The sequence below is a fragment of the Mesoplodon densirostris genome, chromosome 11 (genome assembly GCF_025265405.1).
Source record: "Mesoplodon densirostris isolate mMesDen1 chromosome 11, mMesDen1 primary haplotype, whole genome shotgun sequence".
NCBI lineage: Eukaryota > Metazoa > Chordata > Mammalia > Artiodactyla > Ziphiidae > Mesoplodon > Mesoplodon densirostris.
This window is the reverse complement of record NC_082671.1, coordinates 58,443,627-58,464,468: the sequence shown is the minus strand read 5'-3', so window position 1 is coordinate 58,464,468 and position 20,842 is coordinate 58,443,627. Positions and strand designations below refer to the sequence as shown.

Below are 20,842 nucleotides of genomic sequence, written 5' to 3'. Positions count from 1 at the left end.
GTAGTATAAGTTCTCTGGTGGTGTTTTTTTTCAAAATTTTTCTTATTATACTAGGTTTTTTGCATTCCCATATACATTTTGAATCAACTAATTAATTTTATGCTGGGATTTTTTATTAGAATTAAATCTATATATACATTTAATATAGAATTAATGTATAAATAATATATTATTTTTATATAATATAGAATTAACATATAAATAAAAATTTCTTTAGATTAAATCTAGAAATAAATTTGAGGGAACTGGTGTCTTAAAAATGAGTCTTCTGACATATAAATGTAGTATTTATTTCCATTTATTTGTCATTTAAATTTCTCCCACCAATATTTTGTATTGCATGTTTTTTGATGCTATTGTAAATAGTATTGTTTTTGAATTCCAATTTCCAGTAGTTCATTCACTGCTGGTTTATAGAAATGCAGTTGATTTCTTTGTATGTTAATGTATCCTGTGGGCTTGCAAAACTCATGAGTTCTAACAGCTTTTTGTTGACTTCATAGATTTTTCTATGTTCACAATAATGCCATTTGCTAATAAAGACAGATTTACTTCTTCCTTTTAACCTGCATATCTTTTTTTCTTCTTCTTCTTTTTGATGTCTTATTACACTGGCTAGGGCCTCCAGTACTATGCTGAATAGAAGTGTTAAGAGTAGGCATTGTTCCCTGGCTTCCAAACTTAGGGGGAAAGCATTCAGTCTCTCATCATTAAGTATGATGTTATATGTAGTTTTTTTTTTTTAATAGCTATCCTTCATCAGGTTTAGGAAACTTGTTTCTAGTAATTATTTGCTGCGACTTTTTATCACAATGGGTGTTGGAAAATGCTTTTCTGCATCTGTTGAAATGGGCATATTTTCTCCCTTTATTCTGCTATTTAGTTAATTACATTGATTGAATTTCTAATGTTAAACCAAACTTGCTTTTCTGGGGTAAATCTTACTCAGTTATGGTGTATTATCCTTTTAATATATTATTTGATTTGATTTTCTAAAATTTTGTTAAGGATATTACATCTATGAGGGATATTGGTCTGTAGTTTTGTTTTGTTGTAACTATGAGAGTATGCTAGCCTCTTGAAATGAATTGGAAAGTGCTCCTGACTCCACTGTTTTCTGAAAGAATTTGTGTAGGAGAGGTCTTAAATGTTTAATAGGATTCATGAGTAAAGCCTTGTAGGTTAGGAATACTTTTTGGTGGGGGGGGAGGCTTTTCAATTATAAATATAATAACTTTAATAAATTTATGGTTCTTTTGATTTTTCTGTTACTTCTTTTGTCAGTTTTTGTAATTTGAAATGTTCAAGGAATTTGTCCACTTTACGTAAGTTGGCAAATTTATTTGTTTATTATTTATAATCTCTTATTGTCCTGTTAATGTTTATAAGATCATTAGTGATATCTGATCTTTAATTCTTGACATTGATATTTTTTGTCTTTCCTTTTTTTCCTTCTTCAGTCTAGCTCAAGATTTATCAATTTTATCAATCTTTTCAAAGAATCATGTTTTTGTTTCATTGACTTTCTGTATTGATTGTCCATTTTATTTTTCATTGATTTTTGCTTTTTCTTTCCTTTTTTTTTTTTTTTTTTTTTCTTTTTGCAGTATGCGGGCCTCTCACTGTTGTGGCCTCTCCCGTTGCGGAGCACAGGCTCCGGACGCGCAGGCCCAGCGGCCATGGCTCACGGGCCCAGCCGCTCCGCGGCATATGGGATCCTCCCAGACCGGGGCACGAACCCGTATCCCCTGCATCGGCAGGCGGACTCTTAACCACTGCGCCACCAGGGAGGCCCATCTTTCCTTTTTTTAAAGTTATTTAGATTTTATTTGACTCTTATTTTATAGATTCTTAAAATGGAATCTTAGAACACTGATTTTTAGAGCTTTCTAATTTTATAATATAAACATTTAAGACCATGCAGATCCTTCTGAGCACCATTTTAGCTGCATCCCACAACTTTTATGTATTCTGTTTACATTCACTTTTGAAATTTTCTAATTTCCTTTGTGATTTTTTGACTCATGAGTTATTTAGAAGAGTGTTGTTTATTTTCCAAATACTTGGACATTTTTCCACATAGCTTTCTCTTATTGGTTTCAAATTTCATTTTGTTGTGGTTAAAGAACCTACTCTGGTCATTTCTGTCCTTTTACATTTATTGAGACATGCTTTGTGGACTACTGTGTGGTCTATCTTGGTGAATGTTTCATGTGCAATTAAAAAAATGTGTATTTGGTTGTTGTTGGGTGAAATTGGGTCAACTTGTTTGATAGTGTTTTTCAGGTCCTCTGTATCTTTACTGATTTTTTTTTCTCTACTTGTTATATTTAAGAACGAAATGTTGAGATTGTAATTGTCAATTTGTTAATTTTCCTTTTCATTTTATCAGTTTATGCTTTGTGTATTTTGAAGCTCTGTTATTAGGTGCACATACATTAAATACTAGAATTTTTTTTGATGACTTAACCTCCTTATATTGATCCAAGTTTGCATCTAGTATCATTTCCTTCCTCCTGAAGAACTCCCTTTTACATTTCTTCTAGTGCACAGCTATAGGAAATCCCTATGCAGATTACTGGAGCTCTTTTTCCATGACTCTCTCCTGGAACTCCCAGCTAAGTTAGTCTCCATGAACACTGATCTCCATTTCCTCATCTCAGGAAAGCCATTGGGCTTTGTTTAAATTCCTTCTCATTGTGTGTATGGCCCTTAAATTGCCTCCAGGCAGAAAGCCAGGGTGATCATAAGGCTCACATAATTTGTTTCCCTTCTTTCAGGGATTACACAGTCCTGTACTCTCTGCAGCCCAATGTCTGAAACGAGTTGTTTAAAAAAATTTGTCCAATTTTCTAGTTGTTTGTTGTGGGGAGGTTAAGTTCAGTGTTTGTTACACCATCATGGATGAAAGAAGAATTCTCTTTAAATATTTTTAAATAAAGGAAAACATCAGAAATGCTAACCTAAAAATAATTCATTTTTGGATTTGTAAATTTTATAATTTGTTTTGACACAATTAATTCTTTATGCTTCTAAGATAAAAAGTGATAGAATTTAAAATCTCATGAGTTGTTAAAAATGGCTTTACATTATTTATCCTTAAAATATGACTAATATTGATCCTTATTTTCTTGAAAATCCATAATTTTAAAAGTAATTCTCTTCTCTCTCAAAACAATACTGCCAGCTAAACTCATTGTGTTTATTTTAATGTCATTTCATAAATGAAACTATAAAATATGTAATTCAAACAGAGATGTACTCAAAATTACTGAATTTTAAATAATTTAGTGTGATTCCAATATTTAAAACAAGATTCGAAAATTTTCTAAGCAAAATTCAGAGAAACAGAAAGGAATAACATTGATCAGATTTATGTATAAACTTTCTCTGCTTCCTGAACATGCATGTATTTATTGTAGCACTTGTAACTATTTTTTTACTTGGCTCTTTCCTGCTGTACTATGAGCTCATATGAGGCCTGGATTATTTTTCCTGCTTATCTTTATCCTGCACTTACTCAGTGTCTAGTCTGTGACAGCCATTCAATAAATATTTGTGGATGAAGAATAATGTAGTTGAATTTGAAAATGACAAGCTGACATAGTTTATCATTTCTATTTTAAAGATGTTACAAAAGGAATTGGCAATTTCCATTCATGAAAATGTGTTTAATGTTTTGTGATTGAACTACTATGCTAGCATCTTATGATTAGGTCACCTTTTTTTACTTACCTTTATGTTATTGTTTAAAAATAGGAAGTGAAGGCTCATTTCTTGTGAAAAAGAAATCAAATTCAATTAGCGTAGGAGAATTTTACCGAGATCCTGCCTTGCAGCATTGCTCACCAAATTTGCAAGGACATTCCAATTCATTGGTAAGTTATATTGTAAAAACTGCAGTTAAATATTGTATATTTTTTGACATTCTTTCGATAACTGAAATCGTGTGCCAAAGCTAGGAGCTATTGGTGCAGAAATTCCCTAATGTGAGAAAACTCTCTCTATATATATACACGTGTGTGTGTGCGTGCACGTATGCTATTTTAAATTTACATTTGTAGACTTTTGAGCATGTTTGGGGCATATAGGTGCTCTGTACACTTTAAAATGGTTTTACTCTTTTTTCTTTTTAGAGCTTCATGTCTATGGAGCCCAGACTAGGTCTGTGTCTTATGGTATGTCTTGGTCCCATGAATACTTTAGCTAGTAATCTTATAGTGACTCCTAAAGAAACCAGATAGGAAAATGTTCTCTTTGCTCCAAAAAATGACAGTAATTTTATTATAAATATTTAATAGGGACCCATGTTTGATCATGAAGATTTACTGAAGAGAAAAAGAAAAATATTGACTTCAGATGATTCACTCAGTAAGTATTTGAAAGTAATTACAAGTAAATAGATATTTTGAGCAGAATACAGCACTTTGATAAATTTCCTCTGATTATGCAAATTTTCTTGATGCCAATTTAACATAGCCTTCAAATTATATTTACCTAATGATTCCATAGACTGTAGAAAAATGAAATACAATTATAGATTTAAAAATTTAGCCTTTATGATGTTATACAGGCCACTTTTTATCCTTCCTACTGTGTTCCTGAAATGTAAATAATACCCTCACCAATGCCACTCTTGATGTTCTTCTTCTTCAGGTCTATTGTTTTTTTACACTACTTATACCACCTGATTAAATATTTATTATTTACTGTTTATCTCTGCCACTATAATGTAAGTTCCATAGTTTCGTTTTCTGTTGAATTTCCAGTGCCTTGAAGAGAGCCTGACAGTAGTAGGTGATCCATAAACGTTTACCATATGAACTTAAATTGCTTGTTTATATTTCCATTGTTTGTTTGTTTTTGACAAAAGGAGCATCGAAATTCCAATCACATATGAGGCATTCAGAGAGCATTTCTTCCCTGGCTTCTGAGAGAGAATATATTACATCTTTAGACCTTTCAGCAAATGAACTAAGAGATATTGATGCCCTGAGCCAGAAATCCTGTATAAGTGGTCATTTGGAGCATCTTGTAAAGCTGGAACTTCACCAGAATGCACTCACGAGCTTTCCACAACAACTATGTGAAGTAAGTTTAATTTATCCTTCTAATTCTCAGGATATTTGAAGAGCTTTTACATTTATATCTAATTTGCATGCTTAAACGTTCCTTTAAAAGGAACGTTCTGTTTTTGTGTCATTGGACAATAATTCTCCCATTCTTCTGGTTGTCATACAAATATCTTAGTCTGTGTGGTATTCCAGAAGCATCTTTGGGGGCAGATAAAGGAAATGGAAATGTGATTAAAAAGGAATTCGAGGTTCTGTCCTGATGCTACATGGTAAGTATTAAAGTCTAGCAAGGCTACGTGTTGATTATGCCTTCAATTATTTAATCCTAGTAGGACAACTTAAACTGTTTAAATTAGGTTAGACCTGATTTGGCGGTCCTGGCTCTGCTCAGCTACCAACTGTGTGACAATAAGAACATATTACTGCGACTGCTGTAGACCCTATTTTCTTATCTGCAAAATACCGAGGCTCAACTAAACTATCCATAAGGCATTAATTGAGTTTTAAAATTATATGCAGCTTAAAAATTGATTTTTATGCTCAAAGTCTCTATTTCATAAAAATTAAAGTATAAAATAGTCTGCTGATAGGGTAGTCCTCTGACTATTGACTTTGTTCATCCTTTTTTTTAATGTACTATAGATCAGAAGTCAAAGAAGATATATTGACAAAACGATCTTAATTCAAATGTTTAAATTTTTAAACAAATTCTTGAACTGAACTTCAAAGTTTGAAAAAGAATTATACCTGTTTTTTAAAAACTAGTTTTGTTGCAAGTACATTTCCCTTTTTCTAATTTATAAAATTTACCATGCTTTTGACATATTTTAAGAGCAATATTGCATGATTTTTAAATATATTTAAGTGGTATCTTTCCCTTAAAGTTTGTATATCTGGGGAGAGAGAAGAAAAAAAGGTGATCCCTAACCCTACCCCAATGTCTAAAATATATCCACACTCTATCCTCCTCTTTACCTGAATAAATCCCCCAAGTCACAAGGGCCTCATTTTTTTTTTAAACATCTTTATTGGAGCATAATGGCTTTAAAATGGTGGGTTAGTTTCTGCTTTATAACAAAGTGAATCAGCTATATATATACATATATCCCCATATCTCCTCCCTCTTGTGTCTCCCTCCCAAGCTCCCTACCCCACCCCTCTAGGTGGTCACAGAGCTCCGAGCTGATCTCCCAGTGCTATGCGGCTGCTTCCCACTTGCTATCTGTTTTACATTTGATAGTGTATATATGTCCATGCCACTATCTCACTTCGTCCCAGCTTACCCTTCCCCCTCCCTGTGTCCTCAAGTCCATTCTCTACGTCTGTGTCTTAATCCTGTCCTACCCCTAGGTTCTTCAGAAACATTTTCTTTTCTCTTCTTTTCTTTTTAGATTCCATATATATGTGTTAGAATATGGTATTTGTTTTTCTCTTTCTGACTTACTTCACTCTGTATGACAGACTCTAAGTCCATCCACCTCATAAAAATAACTCAATTTAATTTCTTTTTATGGCTGAGTAATATTCCATTGTATATATGTGCCACATCTACTTTATCCATTTATCTTCTTTATTGATGGACACTTAGGTTGCTTCCATGTCCTGGCTATTGTAAATAGAGCTGCAATGAACATTTTGGTACATGACTCTTTTTGAATTATGGTTTTCTCTGGGTATATGCCCAGTAATGGGATTGCTGGGTCGTATGGTAGTTCTATTTTCAGTTTTTTAAGGAACCTCCATACTGTTCTCCATAGTGGCTGTATCAATTAACATTCCCACCAACAGTGCAAGAGGGTTCCCTTTTCTCCACACCCTCTCCAGCATTTATTATTTCTAGATTTTTTGATGATGGCCATTCTGTCCAGTGTGAGATGATATCTCATTGTAGTTTGGATTTGCATTTCTCTAATGATGAACAATGTTGAGCATTCTTTCATGTGTTTGCTGGCAATCTGTATATCTTCTTTGGAGAAATGTCTGTTTAGGCCTTCTGCCCATTTTTGGATTGGGTTGTTTGGTTTTTAGTTATTGAGCTGCATGAGCTGCTTGTAAATTTTGGAGATGAGTCCTTTGTCAGTTGCTTCATTTGCAAATATTTTCTCCCATTCTGAGGGTTGTGTTTTCTTCTGGTTTATGGTTTCCTTTGCTGTGCAAAAGCTTTTAAGTTTCATTAGGTCCCATTTGTTTATATTTGTTTTTATTTCCCTCTCTTTAGGAGATGGGTCAAAAAGGATCTTGCTGTGATTTATGTCATAGAGTGTTCTGCCTATGTTTTCCTCTAAGAGTTTTATAGTGTCTGGCATTACATTTCGGTCTTTAATCCATTTTGAGTTTATTTTTGTGTATGGTGTTAAAGAGTGTTCTAATTTCATTCTTTTACATGTAGCTGTCCAGTTTTCACAGCACCACTTATTGAAGAGGCTGTCTTTTCTCCACTGTATATTCTTGCCTCCTTTATAAAAAGTAAGGTGACCATATGTGCATGGGTTTATCTCTGGTATTTCTGTCCTGTTCCATTGATCTATATTTCTGTCTTTGTGCCAGTACCATACTGTGTTGATTACTGTAGATTTGTAGTATAGTCTGAAGTCAGGAAGCCTGATTCCTCCAGCTCTGTTTTTCTTTCTCAAGATTGCTTTGGCTATATGGGGTCTTTTGTGTTTCCATACAAATTGTGAAATTTTTTGTTCTAGTTCTGTGAAAAATGCCATTGCTAGTTTGATAGGGATTGCATTGAATCTGTAGATTTTTTTGGGTAGTATAGTCATTTTCGCAATGTTGATTCTTCCAATCCAAGAACATGGTATATCTCTCCATCTGTTTGTATCATCTTTACTTTCTTTCATCAGTGTCTTATAGTTTTCTGCATACAGGTCTTTTGTCTTCTTAGGTAGGTTTATTCCTAGGTATTTTATTCTTTTAGTTTCAGTGGTAAATGGGAGTGTTTTCTTAATTTCACTTTCAGGTTTTTCATCATTAGTGTTTAAGAATGCCAGAGATTTCTGTGCATTAATTTTGTATCCTGCTACTTTACCAAATCCACTGATTAGCTCTAGTAGTTTTCTGGTAGCACCTTTAGGATTCTCTATGTATAGTATCATGTCATCTGCAAACAGAGACAGCTTTACTTCTTCTTTTCCTATTTGGATTCTTTTTATTTCTTTTCCTTCCCTGATTGCTGTGGCTAACACTTCCAAAACAATGTTGAATAATAGTGGTGAGAGTGGACAACCTTGTGTTGTTCCTGATCTGAGGGGAAATGGTTTCAGTTTTTCACCATTGAGGACAATGTTGGCTGTGGGTTTGTCATATATGACCTTTATTATGTTGATATAAGTTCCCTCTATGCCTACTTTCTGGAGGCTTTTTATCATAAATTGGTGTTGAATTTTGTCAAAACCTTTTTCTGCATCTATTGAGATGATCATATAGTTTTTATTCTTCAATTTGTTAATATTGTGTATCACATTGATTGATTTGAAGATATTGAAGAATCCTTGCATTCCTAGGGTAAACCCCACTTGATCATGGTGTATGATCCTTTTAATGTGCTGTTGGATTCTGTTTGCTAATATTTTATTGAGGATTTTTGCATCTATGTTCATCAATGATATTGGCATGTAGTTTTCTTTCTTTGAGATATCTTTGTCTGGTTTTGGTATTAGGGTGATTGTGGCCTTGCAGAATGAGTTTGGGAGTGTTCCTCCCTTTGCTATATTTTGGAAGAGTTTGAGAAGGCTATGTGTTAGCTCTTCTCTAAATGTTGGATAGAATTCGCCTGTGAAGCCATCTGGTCCTGGATATTTGTTTTTTGTAAGATTTTTAATCACAGTTTCAATTTCAGTGCTTGTGATTGGTCTGTTTATATTTTCTATTTCTTCCTGGTTCAGTCTTGGAAGGTTTTGCTTTTCTAAGAATTTGTCTATTTCTTCCAGGTTGTCCATTTTATTGGCATACAGTTACTTGTAATAAGCTCTCCTGATACTTTGTATTTCTGCAGTGTCAGTTGTTACTTCTCCTTTTTCCTTTCTCATTGTATTGATTTGAGTCTTCTCCCTTTTTTTCTTGATGAGTCTGGCTAATGGTTTTTCAATTTTGTTTATCTTCTCAAAGAACCAGCTTTAAGTTTTATTGATCTTTGCTATTGTTTCCTTCATTTCTTTTTCATTTATTTCTGATCTCATCTTTATGATTTCTTCTGCTAACTTTGGGGTTTTTTTGTTCTTCATTCTCTAATTGCTTTAGGTGTAAGGTTAGGTTGTTTAATTGAGATGTTTCTTGTTCCTTGAGGTAGGATTGTGTTGCTATAAACTTCCCTGTTAGAAATGCTTTTGCTGCATCCCATAGGTTTTGGGTCGTCATGTTTTCATTGTCATTTGTTTCTCAGTATTTTTGATTTCCTCTTTGATTTCTTCAGTGATCTGTTGGTTATTAAGTGGTGTATTGTTTAGCCTCCATGTGTTTGCATTTTTTTTTTTTTGCAGTACGCGGGCCTCTCACTGTTGTGGCCTCTCCCGCTGCGGAGCACAGGCTCTGGACATGCAGGTCCAGCGGCCATGGCTCACGGGTCCAGCTGCTCCGCGGCATGTAGGATCTTCCTGGACTGGGGCACAAACCCGCATCCCCTGCATCGGCAGGCGGACTCTCAACCACTGCGCCACCAGGGAAGCCCTGTGTTTACATTTTTTACAGATTTTTCCAGTAAGTGAAATCTAGTCTCATAGTGTTGTGGTCAGAGAAGATACTTGATACAATTTCAGTTTTCTTAAATTTACCAAGGCTTGATTTGTCACCCAAGATATAATCTCTCCTGGAGAATGTTCCATGAGCAGTTGTGAAGAAAGTGTATTCTGTTATTTTTGGATGGAATGTCTTATAAATATCAATTAAATCCATCTTGTTTAATGTATCATTTAAATCTTGTGTTTCCTTATTTATTTTCATTTTGGGCGGTCTGTCCATTGTTACAAGTGGGGTGTTAAAGTCCCCTACTATGATTGTGTTACTGTCGATTTCCCCTTTTATGGCTGTTAGGGTTTGCCTTATGTATTGAGGTGCTCCTATGTTGGATACATAAATATTTACAATTGTTATATCTTCTTCTTGGATTGATCCCTTCATCATTATGTAGTGTCCTTCTTTGTCTCCTGTAATAGTCTTTATTTTAAAGTCTATTTTGTCTGATATGAGAATTGCTACTCCAGCTTTCTTTTGATTTTCATTTGCATGGAATATCTTTTTCCATCTCACTTCCAGTCTGTATGTGTCCCTAGGTCTGAAGTGGGTCTCTTGTAGACAGCATATATAGGGGTCTTGTTTTTGTATCCATTCAGCCAATCTGTGTCTTTTGGTTGGAGCATTCAATTCATTTACATTTAAGGTAATTATCCATATGTATGTTCCAATTCCCATTTTCTTAATTGTTTTGGGTTTGTTACTGTAGGTCTTTTCCTTCTCTTGTGTTTCGTGCCTAGAGAAGTTCCTTTAGCATTTGTTGTAGAGCTGGTTTGGTGGTGCTGAATTCTCTTAGCTTTTGCTTGTCTGTAAACATTTTAATTTCTCCATCGAATCTGAATGAGATCCTTGCTGGATAGAGTAATCTTGGTTGTAGATTTTTCCCTTTCATCACTTTAAATATGTCCTGCCACTCCCTTCTGGCTTTCAGAGTTTCTGTTGAAAGATCAGCCGTTAACCTTATGAGGATTCCCTTGTATGTTATTGGTGTTTTTCCCTTGCTGCTTTTAATATATTTTCTTTGTATTTAATTTTTGATAGTTTGATTAATATGTGTCTTGGTGTGTTTCTTCTTGGATTTATCCTGTATGGGACTCTCTGTGCTTCCTGGAGTTGATTGACTATTTCCTTTCCCATATTAGGGAAATTTTCAAAGGGCCTCATTTTAAATGTCACTTCCTTACTATCTTTTTCCTTTCTTCTCCTTGTCTTCCCTCCAGGCTAGGTTGGATAACATCTTGTTTATCTTTCCCTGGCACCCACTCTTTTTCTTCCAGTGCTCATTACTATAAATTTAGATCTAAGGTATATTGTCCTCACAAAATTGTAAACTCCTTGAGAACTGGAACTGTTTTAGCCTTGTTCATGTGTATCCCCAGTGCCTACTAAGGTCTGACATATAGTAGAGGTTTGATAGATGATTACTGAACTAATTTGTGAAGGAATTAATGACTGACACTTGGTAGACCATCAATATGTGCTAAAGAGTAAGTAAAAGAAAACTAGAATTTAGCCTAGCTGAAACAAAGAGAATGAAGAGAGCATGGCAAGGTGAGATACATTAGGGCATTGAAAGACTGCACCAGCTCATAACTTTCTCTAAGGAAATTTCAAGTCAGCACCACTATATGGCACTTTTTGTTACTGCTTGTAACTATCTCTTTACAAGAAAATTTGCTGATTAAACCTTGGGAATAAATAATGTAAAAATCTTTCCTTCTGAATAATCTTGTAGTATCTGAAACAATGATAGGAATTTTGAAACAAATTTTTTGGGCAGTGATCCATTAATAAGCCTTTATAATCATGTTAAACTGTTTAGAATTCCATATGAGAATAAGTACATATATTGATATATAAGAAGGAGAATAAGGAAGTGATTGTTTTTTGGTAGTTTAGCCCTTTGACAATAATTCATACCAAACATTTAAAAAATTGATATGATACATAAATGGAAGTTTGCTATTATCATAGTAAAATTAGAAATTGCTTAAAAATAGAAAATAGAGATTTGAAACAAAACGTTTCATTTAAAAGAGGAGGTTAGGGCTTCCCTGGTAGCACAGTGGTTAAGAATCTGCCTGCCAATGCAGGGGACACGGGTTTGAGCCCTGGTCTGGGAAGATCTCACATGCCGCAGAGCAGCTAAGCCTGTGCACCACAACTACTGAGCCTGTGCTCTAGAGCCCACGAGCCACAACTACTGAGCCTGTGTGCCACAACTACTGAAGCTTTTGTGCCTAGAGCCCGTGCTCCGCAACAAGAGAAGCCACTGCAATGAGAAGCCCGCACACTGCAACAAAGAGTAGCTCCTGCTTACCTCAACTAGAGAAAGCCTGTGCACAGCAACGAAGACCCAATGAAGCCAAAAATAAATAAATTAAATAAATTAAAAAAATAAAAAAATAGAAAATAAAAGAGGAGGTTATAAAATAAAATGTGTATTATATACATGACTACCTTATGGTAAATCTTACTTATATTAAAATGTGTAACAATTTCTAAAAGCTAGTGTTAAAAACTGTATTCCCAGGATTATGTTATACTGCGTATTCATTAAGTCATTAGTTCAAAAATATTCTTCCATTTTACTCATTGCAGGAATAGTTTACAAGAAAAGCTGAATTAGACTCTATACCTTATTTCTGTGAGCCTGCTTTTGACCTTCTACCTGTTATATTTTTCCTGGCTTTACCCATTTTATAGCAGAGCAGGTAGTACCAGTCAGTATACTGAAGCTCTCTTGTAGATTGTGTTTTCAATTTTTTGGAAAATTCTTAATGGTTCTAGTTACCAGAAGTATAGAAGGCAGAAATTATAGCTAAACTAAAGTTGTTCAGGTGGTTCATTTAAAAATTTTTAAATATTGTCTTTCCAGACTCTGAAGTGTTTGACACATTTGGACTTGCAAAGTAATAAATTTACATCATTTCCCCCTTACTTGTTGAAAATGAATTGTATTGCCAACCTTGACGTCTCTCGAAACGACATTGGACCCTCAGTAGTTTTGGATCGGTCTGTGAGGTGCTCAACCTTGAAACAGTTTAACCTGTCCTACAATCAGCTATCTTTTCTTCCTGAGAATCTCAGTGATGTGGTAGAGAATCTTGAACAGCTCATTTTAGAAGGGTAAGAAAGGGGTTCATTGAAGAAAAAAGGGTCACCTCACATTGAAGTTTCATAAGGCTGGCATACAATGACATTGTTTCCGTAGTAATGAGTTTTACATGTGATAATGTGATACATGTGATAATGTAATGTGATAAAAGACTGAGGAAATTCATAATACAGCTTCTATCAATTGACTTAAATTTTTAAAACTAATTTTAAAATTAATAAACATGCTTTAATGCTACTTTTGAAGATATTTTGACTATTTTTCTTTAAAGCATGTGATTTATGTAATTTAATCCTCATTTTGTCTCTTACGACTAGAAATAAAATATCAGGAATATGTTCCCCTTTGAGCCTGAAGGAACTGAAGATTTTAAACCTTAGTAAAAACCACATTTCATCTCTATCAGAGGACTTTCTTGAGACTTGTCCTAAAGTGGAGAGTTTAAGTGCCAGAATGAATTTTCTTGGTAAGTGTTTTATATGAGTCTTCTCCTTCCAGTCCTTTTGAGTGTTGTATGGGTCGAATGCAACAAATAAATGTAATTGCATGAGCCATATATGGACATTTTAGGTGGGGATTTAAAGGTGGCATTTCAGTTAAATATTATGCTGGAGTTTTAAATATCAAGTTAGCAGGTTGGTGATAAAAAGAAATGAGCTGTCAAGCCGTGAAATGTGGAGGGAACTTAAATGCATATTGCTAAGTGAAAGAAGCCAATCTGAAAAGGCTACACACTGTATAATTTCCACTATATGACATTTTGGGAAAGGCAAAGCTAAGGGGTTAGTAAAATATTCAGTGATTTCCAAGATTTTGGAGGGAGGGAATGATGACTAGGTGGAGAAGAGGGGATTTTTAGCGCAGTGGAATTAGTTTGTGTGGTACTGTAATGTGGATACATGTCATTATACATTTGTCAAGACCCACAGAATATAGTACACAAAGAGTACACTCTGTTGTAAACTGTGGACTTTAGTTAATAATAATTTATTAATATAGGCTCATCAATTATACATATAAGTATACCAAACTACTCTAGTTGTTCATAATGGGGAAAAGATGCATGTGTCTGGGGTGGTGATGGTGAGGGGTAAAGGTAGATGTGGGAGCTCTCTGTATTTTCTGCTCAATTTTTCTATAAACATAAAGCTGCTCTAAAAAAAGTCTAGTTTTAATATTCAAAAATTTTAATATTAAAAATTGTATTACAGTATTTAACATGTTGTTATTGTCATAGGCTAAAATGTCAATATCTTGGAATGCAGATAGTCATTAAACTGTGGTTCCTTTTACACGATTATACTAAAAATGCTTATAGTTGCCAGAGCTGCTTGAAGCAGAAATACTGAGTTTCCTACTGAAGTTTCTTCAGCAGATTTTTGGACTATAAGTACTATTATTATTTTTTAGAAATAAAATTAATTATTTAAAAGTTTTTAAATTAGTTAGGTTAATGTGTATTCATTGAGCTCTTGCTCTGTACAAAATATTATAATAATATACAATATGATCATCACTTTTATTAAAAATCCTGGAATACTCTATGTTCTCTTAGCATGTGAGACAACAGGGAATTATGTTCATTTGTAGCCTGTCTGAAAGTTCTAATATTGAGGAACAGAATACTTCTATGGAAATAAATGGGAACTTTCCCTATTTTATCATCCTTAATGGAGGCCGTGCATACCTTGCCACCCACATACCTATTCTATACCTGACTTGGTAAAATAATTTTTAATACTGTTTAATAGCAGAATATAGTTTGACAACTTACTTTAAAATATTTTACTTTTCCAGAACTTTGAGAAACTACTAACAATAAAATCCATATTAATTTGCATAGAATTATTTTCCTTCTTTTTCCCTTCCTTCCACCCTCTTTGGACATTGACCATATTCTTACCATGAGAGTGAAACTGGGAAATAGAGTGATTCACTCACTAGTGAGTAAAGCAACCCAGTCTCTGTCCTTAAGGAACGTGTAGTTAAGTTCAGAAGACTGACACTGAATAATGATGAAATAAATAAATGTAATTGTATATCGTACTAAGTGCTGTGAGGAGACGTTTCAAGATGCTATGAGGGTACCTCAAGGGGATCTGATCCAGACTGTGGAGGCAGGGAAATGTGTCTGTGTCTGTGACGTTTAATTAAGTTAAGTCTGGAAAGAAGAGCATCTGAGGGATCCTAAGGCTAGCTTATGGTCAATATGTTATCTCAGCTGAATCTCACAAAAATCCTATAGGGTAAGACAGGTATGATCTCTGCTTGACTAATTGTGGAAATTGAAGCACTGAGATTTTTGTGTGACATGTTCAGGGGCATAGAATTAATTAATTAGTTGTGAAAGCTTGAACATACCTCTGTTCAAAAAAATCTGTTTGCACTGCACAACTTTGTAATAATTTTAGAAGTGGTTTTATATTTGGAAAGACGCATTATGGAGGTTATACCTGAGTGGGACCACAACCATTAAAAATTCCCATGTGAAATGAAGTTTCAGTTCTTTGATTTTATCAGTCTTCCATATAGAATCTGAACCTTAAGACTTTTAATTCCTAAATGGAGAATCATTTCTACTAATTTATTTTGCTACAAATACTTTTTGGAAATACGTGAGGTATAGCATGTACCTTTCTGCTTCTCAGGAAGATAGCTTCTAGCAATGTCCTGGAACATTTTTACCCTCGAAGATTTTCTGGATAAAACATAACCCATATTTTTAACCTTGAAAATACTCAGAAATAATTTCTCAAGCCACTTTCATAGAACCACAGATTTTCAGATCTCTAAAGAATCTCAGAGTTCATCTGATTTAGCTACACTGTTTTACAGATGAGAAAACAGTCTGTATGATTTGCTCAGTTTCCAAAATTATGTACCATAGAATTTTATTCCTTGGAGGTACCTCATAGTGTATTTTCCTTTTGGAAATTCATAAATATACCAGAATATTGACAGCTCTGAGATATTTCACTTTATTTTGCATAATGTTTCCCTAATCTCTTTTTTTTTGTAAAGTATATATTTTTAATCTCAAAAGATATAAAATACCTTAGGAATAACTGACAAAATTGGCATATCTGTCTTAAAGGGAAATTTGGCATTTCTAATGAGATTGTAGATGCCCTACTGTTCAGGAATTCTACTAGTGGTTATATACAATAGAGGCATGCTCTCACTGTTCACAGAAGACCCTTTTGCCTTTTTTTTTTTTTTTTTTTTCAGTACGCGGGCTTCTCACTGCTGTGGCCTCTCCCGTTGCGGAGCACAGGCTCCGGACGCGCAGGCTCAATGGCCATGGCTCATGGGCCTAGCCGCTCCGCGGCATGTGGGATCCTCCCGGACCGGGGCACGAACCCGTGTCCCCTGCATCGGCAGGCGGACTCTTAACCACTGCGCCACCACGGAAGCCCTGCTTTTTGTTTTTTTTTTTGACAATTTGCTAAACATTGTCATAGGCACTGAGTATTCAGCAAGTAAGCATAAGCATAGGAATATTTATTATGGCATTTTTCATAGTAGCCAAACATTGGAAAGAATGTAAGTGTCTATCAACAGGAGAATGAATAAATTGGCTATATTCATACAATGGAAATGCTATGTAGCAGTTAAAATAAATGAATAAGATGCATTTATCAACATGAAAAATAAATCTAAAAAATTGTTACATGAAAAAGCAAATTGAATATAGATATGTACGATATGATAATATTTATGTAATGCAAAACAGTAATATGTATTACCTGTGGATACATACATCATAAAACTACAAAAACATGTATCGAAATAACACCAAATTCAAGGTAGAAATCTCTGTGGAGAGGTCCCTAATCTCTTAAGATCGTATGATCAAAGAATACTTTTATTAAGTAACATCCATAATTATTCCATAGAATACTCTTTACAAGATGGTGTTATAGAGAATTTTTATTTTTATATTATATTGTGGATTAGTAAAATATTCCAAAATGTTTTGTTAGACTTACTTCAGAGTAATTTGAATTAATCTATAATGTATGTCCCATAATATCACACATAATTTGAAATGAATATTCTAATGATTTCTACTTTGTACAGATGTTGGACAGATGAATTTATACTTAGACACTTTTGTGGCTTTCAGGTTAAAAGAGTCTTCTAATTATGGTGTATTGTTTTAATGTTTTGTGATAGTATTTATTTTAAAAGTAGAATTATTTTATTGTCAGTATGAGAATGGAAATCAAATTATGTGACAGATCATTGGTAGCTGCTCTTATTGTAGAATCTAATGGAAATCTAGTTAAAGTGATTAAAATGTCCATTATCTCACTTTCATTTTCTCTTAGCTGCTATGCCTTTTTTGCCTTCTTCCATGACAAGCCTAAAATTATCTCAAAACAGATTTACATGTGTTCCGGAAGCAATTTTAAATCTTCCACAGTAAGTTTATTATTTTAATTTTAAAAACCACACGAGGTGGAACAGAACCTTCAGAAACATAGTTTTAACTTAGACATATAAATGTAATTGATTTCTAAACCTACTAAACTTAATGTTTTTAAATCTATGAATGTTTGACTTTTAATATTAGACAAAAGATGTGAATTGTTATTTGGACTTTTTAACTTTTATATTAACTTAATGTGCTGTTGTGTAGAAACAATTTAAGAGTAATTAATTGTTGCATTATTATAATCAAATGAGATTGTACTGGCTATCACTTTAACTTTTAAAATTTCACTTGCTTTGGGGATTATGTTGCTAAAACACTATTAACTTTGAAATTATACTTAAGTTATGTTTGAGTGACATTTTTGGTGAAGAATTGGATAATTTATGTCGTTGCAAGTATTTGGGGATATTTTTGGTTAATTTCATTAAGAATAAAAGCTTCCTGTTAACTACAGATCCAGGCATTAATTAGATTTCAAATGTGTTATAATCTTAAATAACTATTCTACTAGTGTTATTTATTATAAATAAAATCCATCAAGGTACATGTACAAATACATACATATACAGGCAAATAATAGTTATAATTTAGCCATGGAAGGTGTGAGACAGATGAATAATAGTTAATTTAAGTCTAGGTTTAGAATGTGTCAGACACTGTATTTTACTCCTGAACAATGGATCATCTTTTTAATCTTCCTAATAATCCTATGGAATACTTACTGTTATCATCTCCACTTTATAATGAGAACACTATTTGATAAGAGAGAGAAAGTAACTTGCCCGAAGTCATAGTTCTTAAACACTGGTGGTTTGATTTCAGACTCTTAATTCTGACCACAGGCATCTATAGAATACAGGTGGTCGGTTCTATATTTTAAACATAATCTTGAAAATGTGTTTGGAAGCCACCTATTTATAAAAGCTCATTAGAGGGCTTCCCTGGTGGCGCAGTGGTTGAGAGTCCGCCTGCCGATACAGGGGACATGGGTTCGTGCCCTGGTCCGGGAAGATCCCACATGCCGCAGAGCGGCTGGGCCCGTGAGCCATGGCCGCTGAGCCTGTGCGTCCGGAGCCTGTGCTCCGCAACGGGAGAGGCCACAGCAGTGAGAGGCCTGCGTACCGCAAAAAAAAAAAAAAAAAAAACTCATTAGAAGATGCATGTCATAAGAAAGCTTTCTTCCCCCAGTCCCTAATTACACTATACCTTTAGACACCATCTTCAGGTATACATTTTAGTGTTTTATATGTATTTTTAAAATTTATTCTTTTGTTTCACAAATGAGTGTGTGGTTGGCCAGTTTCAGTCTCCAAGCTTAGTCTTAAAACTAAGAGACACTGCCTTTGAACAACCTGACGATTCTCAACTTTGTCTCAGTTGCATTGTTTGTTAGACATACATGTCTTATCTTTAATATAGTAAAATTAATTTTCTTGTTTTCAACATTTTTATAAGGTAACTAGGGCAAAATCTAGATCATTTAAAAATTAGCGCAATAATGTTGCTCTGCAGATCTGAATCTTGGTCTAGCAGGCAGTACAACTATTTGAGCTTAGAATTAATTCATAATACTTCAAATATGCTGGATGAAAGGGATCAGTATACAGTAGTAAAAGTCCAGGCAACCTTTTACATAGTCATATATACCACAATTGTTGACTATCTTTATTCTTCCTACACATGTACATTTACACATGACATGTGTTTTTCTATTTCCTGCAAACTTTGGGTAGCTATTCCTGCCTGAAAGCAACAAATTTACATTGAGGGCCTATTGTATACAAGACATCATGCTCAATGTTATGATATTTTTCACACTGAGGCAAGCTGCTAAAAATGATAGTAAACTTAAGGACCCAACCTCTGAAGAATCCCTCCAGGTATGAGTGAAATTGAACAGAGAAATGGAGGCTACATATTTGTAAATCTTGTATAGAAGGCAGGAATTTTAATAACTGTTTTTGCCTTTGTTAATTATGATTTCTCATGCATCATAAGTGTTTGTAAAACACTTGGTCTTTCATTATGGTTGACATTTTTATGTTTCTGAAGTACGGAAATTAGGCCTCAATTTTTTTTTTTTTTTTTTTTTTCCTTTTTGCGGTATGCGGGCCTCTCACTGTTGTGGCCTCTCCCGTTGTGGAGCACAGGCTCCGGATGCGCAGGCCCAGTGGCCATGGCTCACGGGCCCAGCCGCTCCGCGGCATATGGGATCCTCCCAGATCGGGGCACGAACCCGCATCCCCTGCATCGGCAGGCGGACTCTCAACCACTGCGCCACCAGGGAGGCCCTCAATTTTGTTTTTATTGGTCCTTTTTAAAATGTTCCTATTGAGACATGCCTTTTTTTTTCTAGCCCGTGTATACCTTTATGTACACAAAAAACCACACATATGTACTCATATATAAATAATGTTAGTTTTAAAGTTATACCTTATTCTCACTCTGGTGAAAATTACTTGTGATGTTATTTCATGTATTTTGGAAACACTCATTTGATTTTTATCTTGACATTGTATTGTTTCAGCCTGCGATCCTTAGATATGAGCAACAATGATATTCAATATCTACCAGGTCCTGTGCACTGGAGATCTTTGAACTTAAGGGAACTCTTGTTTAGTCATAATCAGATCAGTATCTTGGACTTGAGTGAAAAAGCATGTGAATGGTCTAGAGTAGAGAAACTACATCTTTCTCATAATAAACTGAAAGAGGTAAGAGGTCATCTTTATTTATTTAGAATTATTACCAGTTTGAAAATATGCTTTTATAATTTGCATTATCACAAATGATCATTTCAGAATCTGTTATTTGATATTACTTACTTTTTGAATAAGATCAGTCCTACCCTGAGGTAAATGGGTATATTAACAATGCTTAATTTCCTAAAATAACTTTTTGTGCTCTATTTTATTTTGAATATTTATATATATATTTAATTATGAATGTGTGTAATGCTTTAAGTGTGTCAATTTATCACAAAATCGCTAATCTGTTAACAGATTCTCAGACACGCTGCATTTCTCAAGTTGTCTCCAGACCATATATAGCCTGTGTTTTTCAGCTGACATTCTTTTCCACATTCTTAAATTTCTGCATTCACCCAAATGGACAGGTCTCTGTTATAAATCTGAAATTGATTATCCATTCGTACCAGAAAACTATTTTTTTTTTTGCCAGGTTCAAGTCTATTGCCTCTAAAAGCCAAAAAGAGTAAAGTGTCTGAAACCATGAGGTTCAGAATAACTCTGAATATTTTTGAATACCTGACTTTTTTTGCAGCAAATTAATGTTTGCTATTATAGAAGTAATGAATATTGCTTAAAAATTTGGAACAGAAAAAAATTCCAATATTTATGCCACTTAAGGTATAAACATTTAGTTGTATTTTAGGAACAGTAAGTTGTACATAAGTCTGTGATGATTAGATCCTTAGTTTTACTGAAGAACACAGTGTGAGGGAGAAGACTGAAG

General features: G+C 34.2%; 1 protein-coding gene across 4 annotated transcripts in view; it reads left to right on the top strand.

Annotated features, from left to right (window-relative positions):
• The window catches only part of LRRK2 (leucine rich repeat kinase 2), a 142,163-nt gene that overhangs the window by 60,890 nt on the left and 60,431 nt on the right, over positions 1–20,842 (top strand). For 3 of the 4 annotated variants that reach the window (XM_060111824.1, XM_060111822.1, XM_060111821.1), the window contains 8 exons: positions 3,760–3,878; positions 4,137–4,178; positions 4,302–4,371; positions 4,874–5,091; positions 12,691–12,941; positions 13,248–13,396; positions 17,262–17,355; positions 19,896–20,082. In XM_060111824.1, coding sequence (XP_059967807.1) covers positions 3,760–3,878; positions 4,137–4,178; positions 4,302–4,371; positions 4,874–5,091; positions 12,691–12,941; positions 13,248–13,396; positions 17,262–17,355; positions 19,896–20,082 — 1,130 coding nt within the window. The remainder of the gene's footprint in view (positions 1–3,759; positions 3,879–4,136; positions 4,179–4,301; positions 4,372–4,873; positions 5,092–12,690; positions 12,942–13,247; positions 13,397–17,261; positions 17,356–19,895; positions 20,083–20,842) is intronic. The other variant, XM_060111823.1, reaches the window with a different exon arrangement.